The sequence below is a fragment of the Arachis stenosperma genome, chromosome 4 (assembly GCF_014773155.1).
Source record: "Arachis stenosperma cultivar V10309 chromosome 4, arast.V10309.gnm1.PFL2, whole genome shotgun sequence".
Classification (NCBI taxonomy): domain Eukaryota; kingdom Viridiplantae; phylum Streptophyta; class Magnoliopsida; order Fabales; family Fabaceae; genus Arachis; species Arachis stenosperma.
Window position 1 is genome coordinate 145,220,288 of NC_080380.1, and position 13,406 is coordinate 145,233,693.

At 30.9% G+C, this 13,406-nt stretch overlaps 2 protein-coding genes across 12 annotated transcripts; both read right to left on the reverse strand.

The window, feature by feature from the left end:
* Window positions 1-1,625: 1,625 nt before the first annotated feature.
* LOC130973032 (receptor-like protein EIX2) lies at window positions 1,626-6,202 on the reverse strand. 11 transcript variants are annotated; one of them, XM_057897401.1, is made up of 4 exons: window positions 4,713-6,202; window positions 4,572-4,628; window positions 2,918-4,205; window positions 1,626-2,523 (listed from the first exon to the last, which is right to left on the reverse strand). In XM_057897401.1, exons 1-3 carry the CDS (start codon window positions 6,013-6,015, stop codon window positions 2,926-2,928), a joined length of 2,640 nt encoding a protein of 879 aa, XP_057753384.1. In that variant the 5' UTR covers window positions 6,016-6,202; the 3' UTR covers window positions 1,626-2,523; window positions 2,918-2,925. The 11 variants fall into 11 exon arrangements, 8 of the variants coding, with proteins under 8 accessions (XP_057753384.1, XP_057753382.1, XP_057753383.1 ...); XR_009083984.1 differs by having other exon boundaries at window positions 1,626-2,008; window positions 2,266-2,523; window positions 2,918-6,202; XR_009083983.1 differs by having other exon boundaries at window positions 1,626-2,008; window positions 2,230-2,523; window positions 2,918-6,202.
* Window positions 6,203-6,727: 525 nt separating this feature from the next.
* On the reverse strand, window positions 6,728-10,691 carry LOC130973581 (receptor-like protein EIX2). The gene is made up of 2 exons (XM_057898190.1): window positions 7,467-10,691; window positions 6,728-7,127 (listed from the first exon to the last, which is right to left on the reverse strand). The coding sequence occupies exon 1, from the start codon at window positions 10,688-10,690 to the stop codon at window positions 7,469-7,471; it is 3,222 nt and encodes a 1,073-aa protein (XP_057754173.1). The 5' UTR covers window position 10,691; the 3' UTR covers window positions 6,728-7,127; window positions 7,467-7,468.
* Window positions 10,692-13,406: the final 2,715 nt, after the last annotated feature.

The following is a 13,406-nucleotide window of genomic DNA, read 5'->3' on the forward strand; positions in this document are numbered from 1 at the left end:
AATAAATATAAGTCAATTTAAAAAAAAATTCACCTTAAATACTTTTTAAAATATTTTTATCTTTTAAAAACTATAAGTATAAATTCATATTTTTTTATTTATCAAATAAAAAATAAGATACTGATGCTATATATTGAAAACTACAAACTCTTTCTCAAAAAATTTTAACAAATAAACCAAGCCTAATTCCGTAGTCAACACAAATATACCTTCATAATTTTTTGTTGTTGTCTCATATATACCTTCATATAAGTTCTCTCAACAAATTAGAGAAAATAATATACTTAGAATTCTAACAATTTAGTGCTAACATTATTGCTACCAAGTGTTCTAAAAATAATAATTAAAGATATTGATTTTTTTTTGTGAAATCAAATAATCAATCATACTATGCGATGTACATTAAAAATCAAATACTAATAAGTTATTGCTATATAGAAATATATTTTTACTATTTTATAAATTTTTTATTATACTATTGTAAACAAATTTAATTATTTTGTTTATTGATTATTTTATTAAAAATATGTGAATCAATATATATAAATATACAAAAATATATAGTAACTAATTTAATAACTAACATTTAATAAATATAAAATATTTTATTATAAAAATATAACACAAATATTAACTTTTTAAATTTTTTTATACATTTATTGCATTGAAAAAATCAAATATTCTTTTAGACTCATCTTTAAGAGAAATGCTACAAAGACCAATACATTTATTATTTTTGATCTACAATTAGTCAATAATATTTAAAAATGTTAGCAAAAAATATGTTAATAAACTAATGGACTAAAAATATTAGATTATTAGCTAAAAGTATTAATTAATATAAATTAAAATTACTGTTCTCTGAACTTTTTTCCATCTTTAAACGCTCTTTATTACATAAAGAGTGTTACATTCGTTATTAATTAAACAAATCTTAATTTTTTATTTATTATATTTTATACTAATAGTTTAGATTTAGAGTTTATTTAAAATTTACAGATTTTCGTTTTAAAATTTAGGATTTAAAATTTAAAATTTATGTAAATTTTAGAATTTAAGATATATAATTCCAAATTTAAGATTTAGAACTTAATATTTAGATTTTAAAATTTAAAAAGCGATACATTTCTATTTTTTCGGAGTGTATTAGCATCTGCCATTTTTTCATCTATTATCTTTAAACAATGCAAAACACACTTTAATCAAACCCCATCTAAAATTTCTTTCCAATAAATTCACCTTCAGGCTTCAGCGGGTATTTATATGGCTTCATCATGATAAACAATAGAATTACTCAACAGTCAACACTGTTGTAATAGCTTATTGGTCTATCTTTGCTTATTTGGTATTTAAGTGATAGTGAAGTTAATAAAGATGACAAGCTTAATTTTATTCTACAATATAATGCAAATGTTACCTTAATTATACAAATGGTACTTCTTAGTTCTTACATACATGTTTTCATTATCAAATTCTTTTTACTTTTATTTTTATATTTTAACACAATTGGATGACATGGAAGACAATTGGATGACTATGGTGCATAGCAACTTTAATTGAAATTAAATTCTATGTGAAAACATAGCAATTTTTGCATTATAATGTACTTTGAAACCCCATCTTCGCGAAATGCTACTCAAACATCAAAACAATACAACATTTGCACTTTCTCCTAATGTCTTGTGCCAATAAAAAAATTAGACAGCAAGACTATTGAAGGAATGAATGCAACACTACACAACAAAACATTGATGGACTCATTTACGATTGGATATAATTTTCTGCTGTTTTTTTTTTTGCAGCACATGTTAGTGTAATGTAAAATTGAACATGACCTTTGATATTATCTGTTGCATAAATATTATGATCACAAGGAAACAATACTAGCATTGTCACTATTGGATACACTTGATGAATTGGCAGGACCAAACAGTGATTCCAAGCTAAAATCACTTCCACATATTGATCTTCCTTTCTTCCCAACTTTGTCCAAATCCTGTATCCCCAGCTACAAAATTACAAAAGGAAACAAAGTCACATTTTTAATGTAAATAGAGATAACAATCAAATTAGTCTTTTAGTTTTCACCTAATGATGATATTAGGTTAATGTACCAAATCAATATGCTACTGACGGAGATCAGCTCAAGGGTTAATGTGAGTTACGATTATAAATTTTGGGTGTCTAATTTGAATATATTAAAATTGTAAGAATCAATTTAAGTCCAACCTCAAATTTCAGGGATTAAATTGAGTATTAACTCACTACTAACACTTTCATAACAACACCTAAATCATCCATGAAAATAAATCACAGCAACAAAACAAGGCCAAGTTTCAAAGAATCCTCTTCCACACTCCACCCTGCAGCTACAACTGACAACCTAAACAGGGCTAAAATATGCAAACACAACACTATCACTTCATTTTGTTGATCTCCTTCCAAATAGGATACACACGAAGATCCTGGTTGTATCATAAGCAAACCTCTTTTTTTAACATATGATGTTGTCTACTCTTTTACCTGAAATATATAACAAAGTTACACATCAGGTAGTATTCAAAATGTACACAAGTGACAAAAAGCAGAACATATTTAAGTAACATACAATGCAAACCATATCTGATATACATTATCTTTCAGTATAACACAAGAATAACTTCACATTGTTATTACGATTTTATGGATTATCATAATTCTTATGATCCAGAAGAACAATAATACTAATAATTGCTAAAACAATGCATATTTGTTCAACTTACATCTTATCTTACAATGAATAATCTCAAAATATATGATGCCTGGATCTGGATGAATATATTATGTTTACACTAATTGCTCCATAAATAGATAATTAAGGAAATCATATAACTAGTTCCAGAGATACTAAATGCACAAAAATGGAAGGGTTACATACCTGTTTACTTAAGCTCTGAGTCTTTTTAATTTAGCCATCTTAATTGCAGCAAATACATAAAGCTTGTCATACAGATCATTAAAGAACTTGAAATAAGCATATCTCCAAGATTTCTTCAAAATCAATGAGCAGGAAACTCCCCAAAACCCCATAATAAATCCAATTGCCAAGGCAATGTAAAACCCCTCAGTAAAAAATTGTTCTTCGTGATCATCATTTCCATCAACTGGATTCTGTGTAGGAATGAGACAGGTTTTGTTGAGAGGAGCACCACATAATTTTGGATTTCCTATATAAGCAGATGCATCTCTAGTTTGAAGTTGGGTACCGAGTGGAATTTGGCCTGATAAATCATTATATGATAGATCAAGAACACTGAGACGATCTAGCTGAGACAGTTGTGAAGGAATCCTTCCAGACAATTGATTTCTAGACAGATCAAGAAAATCCAAGGATTTCAATTGTCCAATACCTTGAGGAATATTACCAACTAACTTGTTCCTCGAAATGTTAAGAGAAACTAAACCAACAAGACTCATCATCTCACTTGGAATCTCCCCATTGAATATGTTACTTGATAAATCAATGCTTCTCAATAGTCCTAATGTACTTCTGTATTTTGACATTTTTCCTTTCCATATAAGTGAAGCACTATCAGCATTAACTCCAAAGCTGGTAATGCCATCAAAATCATCATAATATGCATCATAAGCATAGAAAATATCAACCTTTGAAGTTGCTTGACTTGCCATTGCAGAAAGATTGCTTATGCATTTAGGTATATTCCCTGAAAGACTATTCAAAGAGAGGTCCAACAAATGAAGCTCATCAAGATTACATATATTTAGAGGCATGCTCCCATGAAATTGATTGGAATGCAAGCTAAGTATAAACAGATTTGAAAGATTATTTCCAATCCAGCTAGGGAATGGCCCAGTTAAATTATTCTTTGCAGCATCAAAAAGTCTTAGCTCTGTGCAATTAACAAAGGACAGTGGTATTTCTCCAGAAAAATTGTTATCACCTAGATGTAATGACTGAATTTGCCTCAATGATCCCATAGATCTCGGTAAGCTGCCATGAAAATAATTGTTGGACAAATCTAGGAAGCCTAGAGATTGGAAATTCATCCAACAGTCTGGGAGCTGTCCTCTAATGTGATTATTTGACAAATCTAAATACTCAGTGTTCGCAGACACGTTAGAACACAGAAAAAGATTTGCTGTTGAAAACATGTTGTTGGACAGAAACACTTGTGCTGATATTGAAAGAAATGCTGGGACTGGGCCTTCAAAAGAATTTGAGCTTAGATCAATCTGCAAGGCACTCTGAGGAATCAAAGGTAAATTTTCAATTTTGCCTTTGAAATGGTTGTGGGAAAGATTCAATTTTACCATTGTGGGAAGGAATTCCCAGAACCAATTAGGAACATTGCTAGATATTTCAGCTCCAGAAATATCCAACCAATTCATGTTATGTTGGCTTTGAAGCCATTTTGGAAAGTCAGGGCCCAAAATGCAAGATGCCAATTTAATCTTGATTAATTTGAAAGGGGGAACCCACTCATTGCTAATGTTAAAGACCAATGAATTATGAGATAAATCCAAAGTTAATAGCATGGAAAGTTTAGAGAAATGAGACTCAGATATCAAACCTTCCAATGAGTTATTTCCAAGCCTTAACTCCCTCAAATTGGATAGTTGTCCAATGCCTTCATGCAAAGTTCCATTTAATCCATTGCTATCAAGTCGTAACACTTGCAATGATGAAAATGAAGAAAGGTCTGGCACCATACCTGTAATTTCATTCCATCCCATCTTCAAAGTTTGCAATTGCTTGTGATTACAATTGGACAATGCTTTAGCAAACTCATGAAACTGGCCACTCAACCTGTTTCCGGAAAGGTCTAATTCTCTCAAGCTGCAAACATGAAACAATGATATAGGTATTTGGCCTTCGAGTTGGTTGCTGGCAAGATTCAAGTATTCAAGAGAGCTCAATTCCCCTATGGCCTGTGGTATGGTTCCCCTCAGATAATTATGATCCAAATTGAGCATGGCTAGGCTGCTAGTTGAGTTCATTAACCATGGAAATATCAAAGACGAGTTCATCAAATTGTTGCTAGAGAGATCCACAAATGACAGAGAAGTGGAGAAATTTGCAGCAGAAGAAAGTGATGAGGGGATGGAATCTGAAAGATCACAACCATTGAAGTCCAAGTATTGTAGATGAGAAAGACCACTCACTAGTTGTTGCCAATTGTTTGCAGTGCTAAGATTAACCTTAGGGAGTGAAAGATGCCTCATAAATGAAAGATGAGATAACCATTGCAAATCAGAACTCAAAGATATTTGATAAGAGGAGCTAAGGTCAAGATACTCCAAATTTGAAAGATTTCCAAAATTTTCTGGAATAGTTCCATTGAAACCATTTTCACTCAAATCCAAATATTTCAAGGGTAAGAGACTTCCAAGTTGTGGAGGAATGTTCCCATGAAAAGAATTGGATCCCAAATGAAGGTACACTAAATTGGAGAGGTTTGAAATTTGAGGAGGAATTTCTGCTAAGAGGCTATTATATCCAAGATCAAGATATTCCAAGAAGAGCAAGTTGCCAAACTGATGGGGTACTTTTCCTTGGAAGCCAGAGTGTGAAAGATTGAGGTATCTCAAATGGGTTAAAGAGGCAATAAAGATAGGAATTGATGGGGTGAGATTGAAAGAAATGTAACTAAGATCCAAATAGTTCAAATGATGCAACTCAGCCAGTGCTGTAGTAATGGAGCCAGCTCTTACAATATGATCAGAAACATGAAGATCAAGCTTCAAAACATGGCCTGTTTCATTGCTACACTGAATGTGTTCCCAGTTACAACACTCTTTTTGATTGTCTCCATGTCCCCAAGAAGAAAGCCAAGCATTGTTGTTGAGATGAAAACCCTGTTTCAAAGCGAGTAGTGCTTGCCTTTCACTCTCTATGCACTTCACAGTAACGTTGCCAATCATGGGGTTTAATGCAAGTACATGTAACACTGATATGTGCATGAAGAACACAATAAAGACATAATAATGAATTGCCATAGCAAACCTTGGATTCATGGTAATTGTGTAGCAAATGAAAGAGGAATGATTATTTACAAGAGCAAAGGTCAGTCATATATTAAGCTTAAACTAACCACTTATGTGTCAAAAAGACTAGTCCAAAATTGAAGACATGAAGAATGGAGTTGAATTGATCAACACGGTTTAACTAATAGATATTAATTACGTAGACCAAGTAACTAGTGAACCGATACAGATGAATGAAGTTGATCAGCGCGTTTTAATTAAGACTAGATTAAGACCTGCTATACATTGAACACTAAATTAATTATATTATATAGTATAAATTTAAAATATTATATTATTGATAAATTAATAATATATAAATTAATATTAAATCTGAAAATTAATTTTAAAAATATTATAAAAATTTTTATTTAGAAATTTATATATAATTTAATATGACTATTTAAAAAAAATATAAAAAAAATATGCAATTTTATACCGTTTTTTACGGTATTTCTCAACTCAACAAGTCAAGGAAATAAGGATTAATTCAATGGGAATTTGAGCTCCATTTAAGAATTTATTATTGGCCAATGGAGTATTCTATACACAAGATAGAATTTAAATTTCTAATACTTATTTAAGCAGACTAGTGAATTAACTATTAGACCAATTCAAATTAGTTAATAGTTGATATATTTACTTTTAAATTTTCAACTTAAAGTAGACTGATTCATTTTTAATAGTGACATTTATAGCCTATTATAAGAAAATATCGTGATTCAGCATACAGATTTGGTAAAGCATGAACTGAATAAAACAGAACTACCACAAGTCTACGACTACAAGCACTACCACAATAACTAACACTTAATATCGTCATTCGTCCCTGAAAATAAATTACAGCAATAAAAGAAGGCCAAGTTTTACAATGACACCAATATAACAAACACTATGCGATATAGGTGAATCACACTTCCACCCTGCAGCTACAGCAGAAAACCTTTAAAAAGCTAGAATATGCAAACATAACACTTATTATATTAGCTGCATCGCTAAATGTTATTGGTCTCCTTCCAAATGGATACACATGCATGAAGATTCCTGCTGTATCACAAACAAAGCTTTATCTTTTCAACACAAGATACTGTCTACTCTTTTGCCTGAAAGATATATGTGCATATATTTAAAGTGTTAAAGACATAAAGAGCAAAAATATATATTTAAGTAACATAAAATCATATCCCATATACATATTTACATATATACATATATTATTAACACAATAACAAGTTCACACATAATTACAATTGTATATATAAGAATGTATATATATAAAGCCTAAATACATAATAACAGAGTCTGCATTTTAACATTTTAGCACTACTATATTTTGTTTCATTTACATAGAGCAGATATTAATTTTTTGATATACCAATATTATGAATATAACAACTATATCAACAATAACAAAAACTAGAAGAAATCAAAACGGTAAATACCTTCATATTTGAGATCTGATCCTTTTTAGTTTGGCCACCTTGATCGCTGTAAATACATAGAGGTTGTCATAGACATCACTCAACAACTTGAAATAAGCATATCTCCAAGATTTCTTCAAAATCAATGAGAAGCACACTCCCCAAAATGCCGTAACAAATCCAGCAGCCATAGCAATGTAGAACCCCTCGTTTACAAATTGTTCATCATCACCATCAGCATCATGTTCACTGATCTGGTGACCATGTATGGGACAAGTTTTGTTGAGGGGAGCACCACAAAGTTTTGGATTTCCTTCATAAGCAGAGGCATCCCTGGTTTGAAGCTGCGTGCCAAGTGGGATTTCTCCGGATAAATCATTATATGACAAGTCAAGAACACTGAGATCGTCAATCTGAACAAGCTGTGAAGGAATTGTTCCTGACAAATGATTTCTGGATAGATCAAGAAAATCTATTGACTTCAGTTGTCCAATAGTTGGAGGAATGTGTCCACTAAACAAGTTTCTTGAAAGATTTAAAGAAACCAAGCCAATAAGACTCATCACCTCACTTGGTATTTCCCCTGTTAACCTGTTGCTGGAGAAATCAATACTTCTCAACAATCCCAGGGTGCTTCCATATTTTGACATTTTCCCTTTCCATGTCAGTGATGCGCTATCATTATAAACTCCGGAAACTTCACTTATAGCGTCATCACGGCTAAACTCATTGCGATATTCATAATGATAATCATGGGTAATGGTTGCATTTGATTTTTCTTGAGTGGCCATAGCAGACAGATTACTTATGCATTTAGGTATACTGCCAGACAGAATATTTAAAGAGAGGTCCAAGACACGAAGTTCATCGAGATTGCACATGCTTAATGGAATGTTTCCATGAAACTTATTGGAATGTAAGCTAAGTACAAGTAGCTTTGGAATATTATCCCCATTCCAGCTTGGTATTGTTCCTGACAACTTATTACGTGCAGCATCAAAAATTTGTAGTTGTGTGCAATTATGCAAGGATGATGGTATCTCTCCTGAAAAATTATTCCCTCCTAAATGTATTGACTGGATATTTCTTAATGACCCCAGAGACTTTGGCATGCTTCCATAAAACTGATTATTGGATAAATCTAGGACTACCAATGACTCAAAACCCCTCCAACAATCCGAAAGTTCTCCTCTAAGGTCGTTGTTTGACAAATCCATAAATCTCATGTTTTTGGTCGAGTTTGCACATAAAAGAGGATTTGCAATTGAAAATCTGTTATTAGACAAAAAAGTTTGTGAAGTAGTTGAAAGAAATGCTGGAATTGGGCCTTCAAATAAATTGAAGCTCAAATCAATTGAACGAGGTTGGTCAGAAACAATAGCTGGTAGAATTCGGCTTTCAATTTTTCCTCGAAAACGGTTGTGAGAAATATTCAAATTCAACATCTGAGAAAGGGGTTCCCAAAACCAATTAGGAACAGTGCTAGAAATTCCAGCACAGGAAATATCCAAATTTTCAATCATGGTTTGGGTATGAAGCCATGTTGGAAAGTTAGGCCCCAGCTTGCAACAGGCCAAATAAATGTTACTTAAATTAAAAAGGGGAACCCAGTCGTCGCTAACATTAAAAACTAATGCATTATGAGACAAATCCAAAGACTCAAGATAGTAAAGTCTTGAGAAATGAGTTTCAGATATCAAACCTTTCAACAAGTTATTTCCAAGGCTTAAGTCAGTTAAGTTGGATAGTTGTCCAATACCTTCATGTATGCTTCCATTTAATCTGTTGTTACCAAGTCGTAACTCTTCCAAAGATTGAAGCTGAGAGAGGTCAGACACCATCCCCGTAATTTCATTCCATCCCATATCCAACAATTTTAAGGGTTTATGAGCACAACGAGAAAACTCTCGAATATATTCATGAAACTCCCCTGTCAACTTGTTCTTGGATAGGTTTAGTTCTACCAAATTGCAACTATGAAACAAGGATAGAGGTATTTGGCCTTTGAGCTCATTATTTGAAAGATTTAACTCCTCAAGGGAGCTCAAGTCCCCGAATGTTTCTGGAATGATTCCTGTTAAACCATTATCATTCATTCTGAGAGTGACAAGGCTACCAGTGGAATTCATTAACCATGGGAATATGAAGGATGCGTCCCTTAGAGAGTTGTAAGAGATATCCACATATGAGAGAGAAGTGGAGAAATTAGCAGGGGATGCAAGTGATGAAGTGGGAACAGTATCGACAAGATTGCAACCATTCAAGTCTAAATATTGAAGATGAGAAAGGCTACTCACTTGTTGCCAATTGCTGGCACTACTGAGATTCACCCAAGGAAGCGAAAGATACCTCATGGTTGAAAGTTGAGACAGCCATTGTAAATCAGAATTTATTGGCACGGTTTTGTCCAACAAAGAGAGGTCAAGATACTGCAAACGGGAAATATTTTTGAATTGACTAGGAATAGTTCCGGTGAATGCATTTCCACTGAGATCAAGATGTTCCAAGGATAAGAGGTTTCCAAGCTGAGGAGGCAGTGTTCCATTGAAGTTATTATCACTAAGATCCAAATATGTCAAGGATGACATATTTGTGAGTTGAAGAGGGAATTCTCCAACCAGATAATTGAAACTAAGATCAAGGTACACTAAATGGGAGAGATTTGAGAATTGAGAAGGGATTCGTTGCGAATAATCAAATGCATTCCGTCCAAGATCAAGATACTCGAGGAAGAGCAGATTTCCCAATTGAGGGGGTATCTTTCCAGTGAAGGAACAAGAAGAGAGATTGAGGTGTGTCAAAGAGGTTAAAGAGGCAATGAAAGGAGGGATGGATGGAGTGTGAGTAAAGTGATGACCACTAAGGTCCAAATACTTCAAATGATGTAACTCCCCCAGTGATGGGCTTATGGATTCAACTGTCATACCATCAAAGGGATCAACATGAAGATCAAGCATGATAACATGGCCAGTTACATTGCTGCACTTGACGCCTTCCCAGATGCAACACTCCTTCTGCTGCTCCCCATCTCCCCATGAAGACAGCCAATCATCATCATGGGTGACATTGAAGCCACGTTTGAGAGAAAGCAGAGCTTGCCTTTCACTCTCAATGCACTTCACGCTTGGCACCGCCACTGCACTGCTGGTCCATGCAAGTAGCTGCACCATCAACACCGCATAAACTACACCATTCATCATCATCACTCCAACCACACAATATTTCAAGTTAAGTTGTTGTATCATGTCATATGTGTGTGCTCAACAACCTAAGGACATATTAGCAATTTATATTCATCACTTAATAATCAACACATTGGTGTGGAAGGGGACATACATAACTTGTCAAGGGTGGGCCAAATGCTTCCACTCACTCAACTTAGTCTATGCTCCTATGAGGCTATGACCTATTCACTTAACAAGTCTACTTAATATATTTATATGATGGAATCAAAATTCAAAAAAGCTTTCCTACTTTCATGAGGTCTTGCTAATTTATGTACGATACGTTGCATATTTCCAATTTTATAACCAACTGATTCAAATTAACAATATAATCAACGCATAATGAGGACAGCAAATTCCACAAAGACTAATTCAAACCAAAGATATATAACTTGTCAAGTGTGGCCCAAATGCTTCCACTCACTCAACGTACTCTATACTCACATCACTCATGACTTCAACTATTGACTTAACAAGTCAGCTTATTATGTTCATCACACTAGCTATGAATTATTTATTGTTAGTTCTTTTTTAAATATTTATTATGAATAAAAAAATTAATAATATTACGTGATAATATATAAGAGATACTTTCGCTTGCTTATTACTCCAATTTCAATTTGAGTGCTTTAATTAGAGAATTCCACTGATGGAATCAAATTTCAGAAAAGCTTTCCTAGTTTGCTGTACGTTGCATTATATTATGTGAGAGACTCAGCAGTCAACACCAAACATATATTCCTAGAAAAATTGGCTTCCTTATCCCTTTCAGTAGGTTGTGCACTTTGGTGAATATTTCGAATCGGGTAGCAAATAAATAAGAGAATTTGTAGTTAAAGTTTGTATAAACACTCGCGAGATTCATCTCCACTAATTTTATGTCAGTTTTCTCGTCCAAGAATGTTTGGTAAATAAAAAAAATTAACTAAAAGCAATCATAATTTGTTTTCTTTAGTATTTATTAATGGTAGTGATAATTAATAAATGCTAAATAAGATAAGTTGTGGTTATTTTTTTTTTGTTTTCCTAACATTATTATTTCTCGTCTATGTATAAGCTTAAGTCTTCTCTAATCTTTACTTTGATAAAATTTTTATTTTTTAAAAATAGTTTATAAAAATTATATTTAGTAAATTAAATTAAAAAAACTTTTGATAAATACAAATAACAATAATTACGTTTGATAAAATAATTTTTAAAATTTAAAAATATTATATTAGACATAAATATTAAGTTAGTCCTTCTATTAGTAAATTATTATCAAATTAGAATGAGATCGCGCGATGAACAGAACAGTAAATTAATGATAGTATATAATAAATATTAAAAATTGTTATATTTTGTAGAATTAAATTAAATATGTGTAAACTAAAATTAAATTTAAAAGGTATTTTATTTAGAATAATTTGTAATACAAAAGATTTAGATGTTAAAATTATACAAAGTGATATTTTTATTTGGTAGTTTAATTTTTATATTTATTTTAGTTGATGGACTTAGTCTTCTTATATAGCGTTCGTCCTCTTTTTTATTTACTAGTTGTTGTTAGAATTGTTACTTTTTTTCTTTTTGGTTGTTGTTAGAATTGTTACTTTTTTCTTTTTGAATTGTGAATTGTATGCACTTTTTAGACACCTGATTTAATGCTCTTTAGAATTTTGAAATATTAAAACTTTTTTTAAAATGTTAAACAAAAGTTAACATTTATATTTATTTTTTTGTCTTTTTTATTTAATATTTGTTTAGACTAAGATTAGTATTTCAATTTGGACCATTTCAAGTCCATTATATTTTTGGATTAATATTACTCATATTAAATTATTATAACATTAAAAAAAGATTATTATAACATTATTATAAAAGGTTTAAAAAACTGAAAAGTCAACATATTTTTTGGTATCAATTTTAAAAGACTAAAATATTTTTTAAAATTAAAGTTATTTAATTTGAATTAAAAAATTTAATTTAATTTTAAAAAGAGTAAAACTAAAAAATTATATTTAAATTTAAAAAGATAAAATTAATTAATTTAAAAATTATAAAGTATTTATTTAAATATTAATAAAAAGACAAAAATATCTTCTTGGTATTAACGTTGTTTACATGCATAAAAAAACTAGAAATTCAAATAATAAAAATTATTTTAGAATTAAATTTGTTTAAATGAATTAAAAAATATAATTTTAAATTTTAATTTATCAAATATTTTTATAGATAATTTTATAAAGACAAAAATGTTCTTATAAAAATTAAGGATCAACTTACAAACTCGAACAATCAATCCAACAACAAATTATATAACTTTTATCTAATCCTAATCTCACTTCAATTATCATTTATCTTCTTTTTATTTTTTTTTAGAAATTCTTTTCTTTTTTTCTTTTATTTAAAAATATAATTTTAATTTGTATTGATATCATTTAATAAATTTATAATGTTAAAATTTAAATTTGATTTTAAAAGACTAAAATACACTTTTTATATAATTTTAAATGATAAAATACTCTTTAAATAATTAAAGTTATTTTATTAAATTAAAAAAATTTGAATTTGAATTTTTTTTTGTAACACCCTAACTATCAAAATGATATGCTTCCGGCTGCGCCACTCTAATAGTTCGGGTATTACGACTACTTTTATAATATTTAATACTAAAATATGAGTCTGTTTAAAATCTTAAAACGTATTTTTCAAAATTTACATCCATACTTACATTGCGAATTGCAATACTCACAGA

What these genes read in the sequence shown, in the direction of transcription:
- LOC130973032 (XM_057897396.1), bottom strand. Translation starts at nt 6,015, where the DNA reads ATGAATCCAAGGTTTGCTATGGCAATTCATTATTATGTCTTTATTGTG.
- LOC130973581 (XM_057898190.1), bottom strand. Translation starts at nt 10,690, where the DNA reads ATGATACAACAACTTAACTTGAAATATTGTGTGGTTGGAGTGATGATG.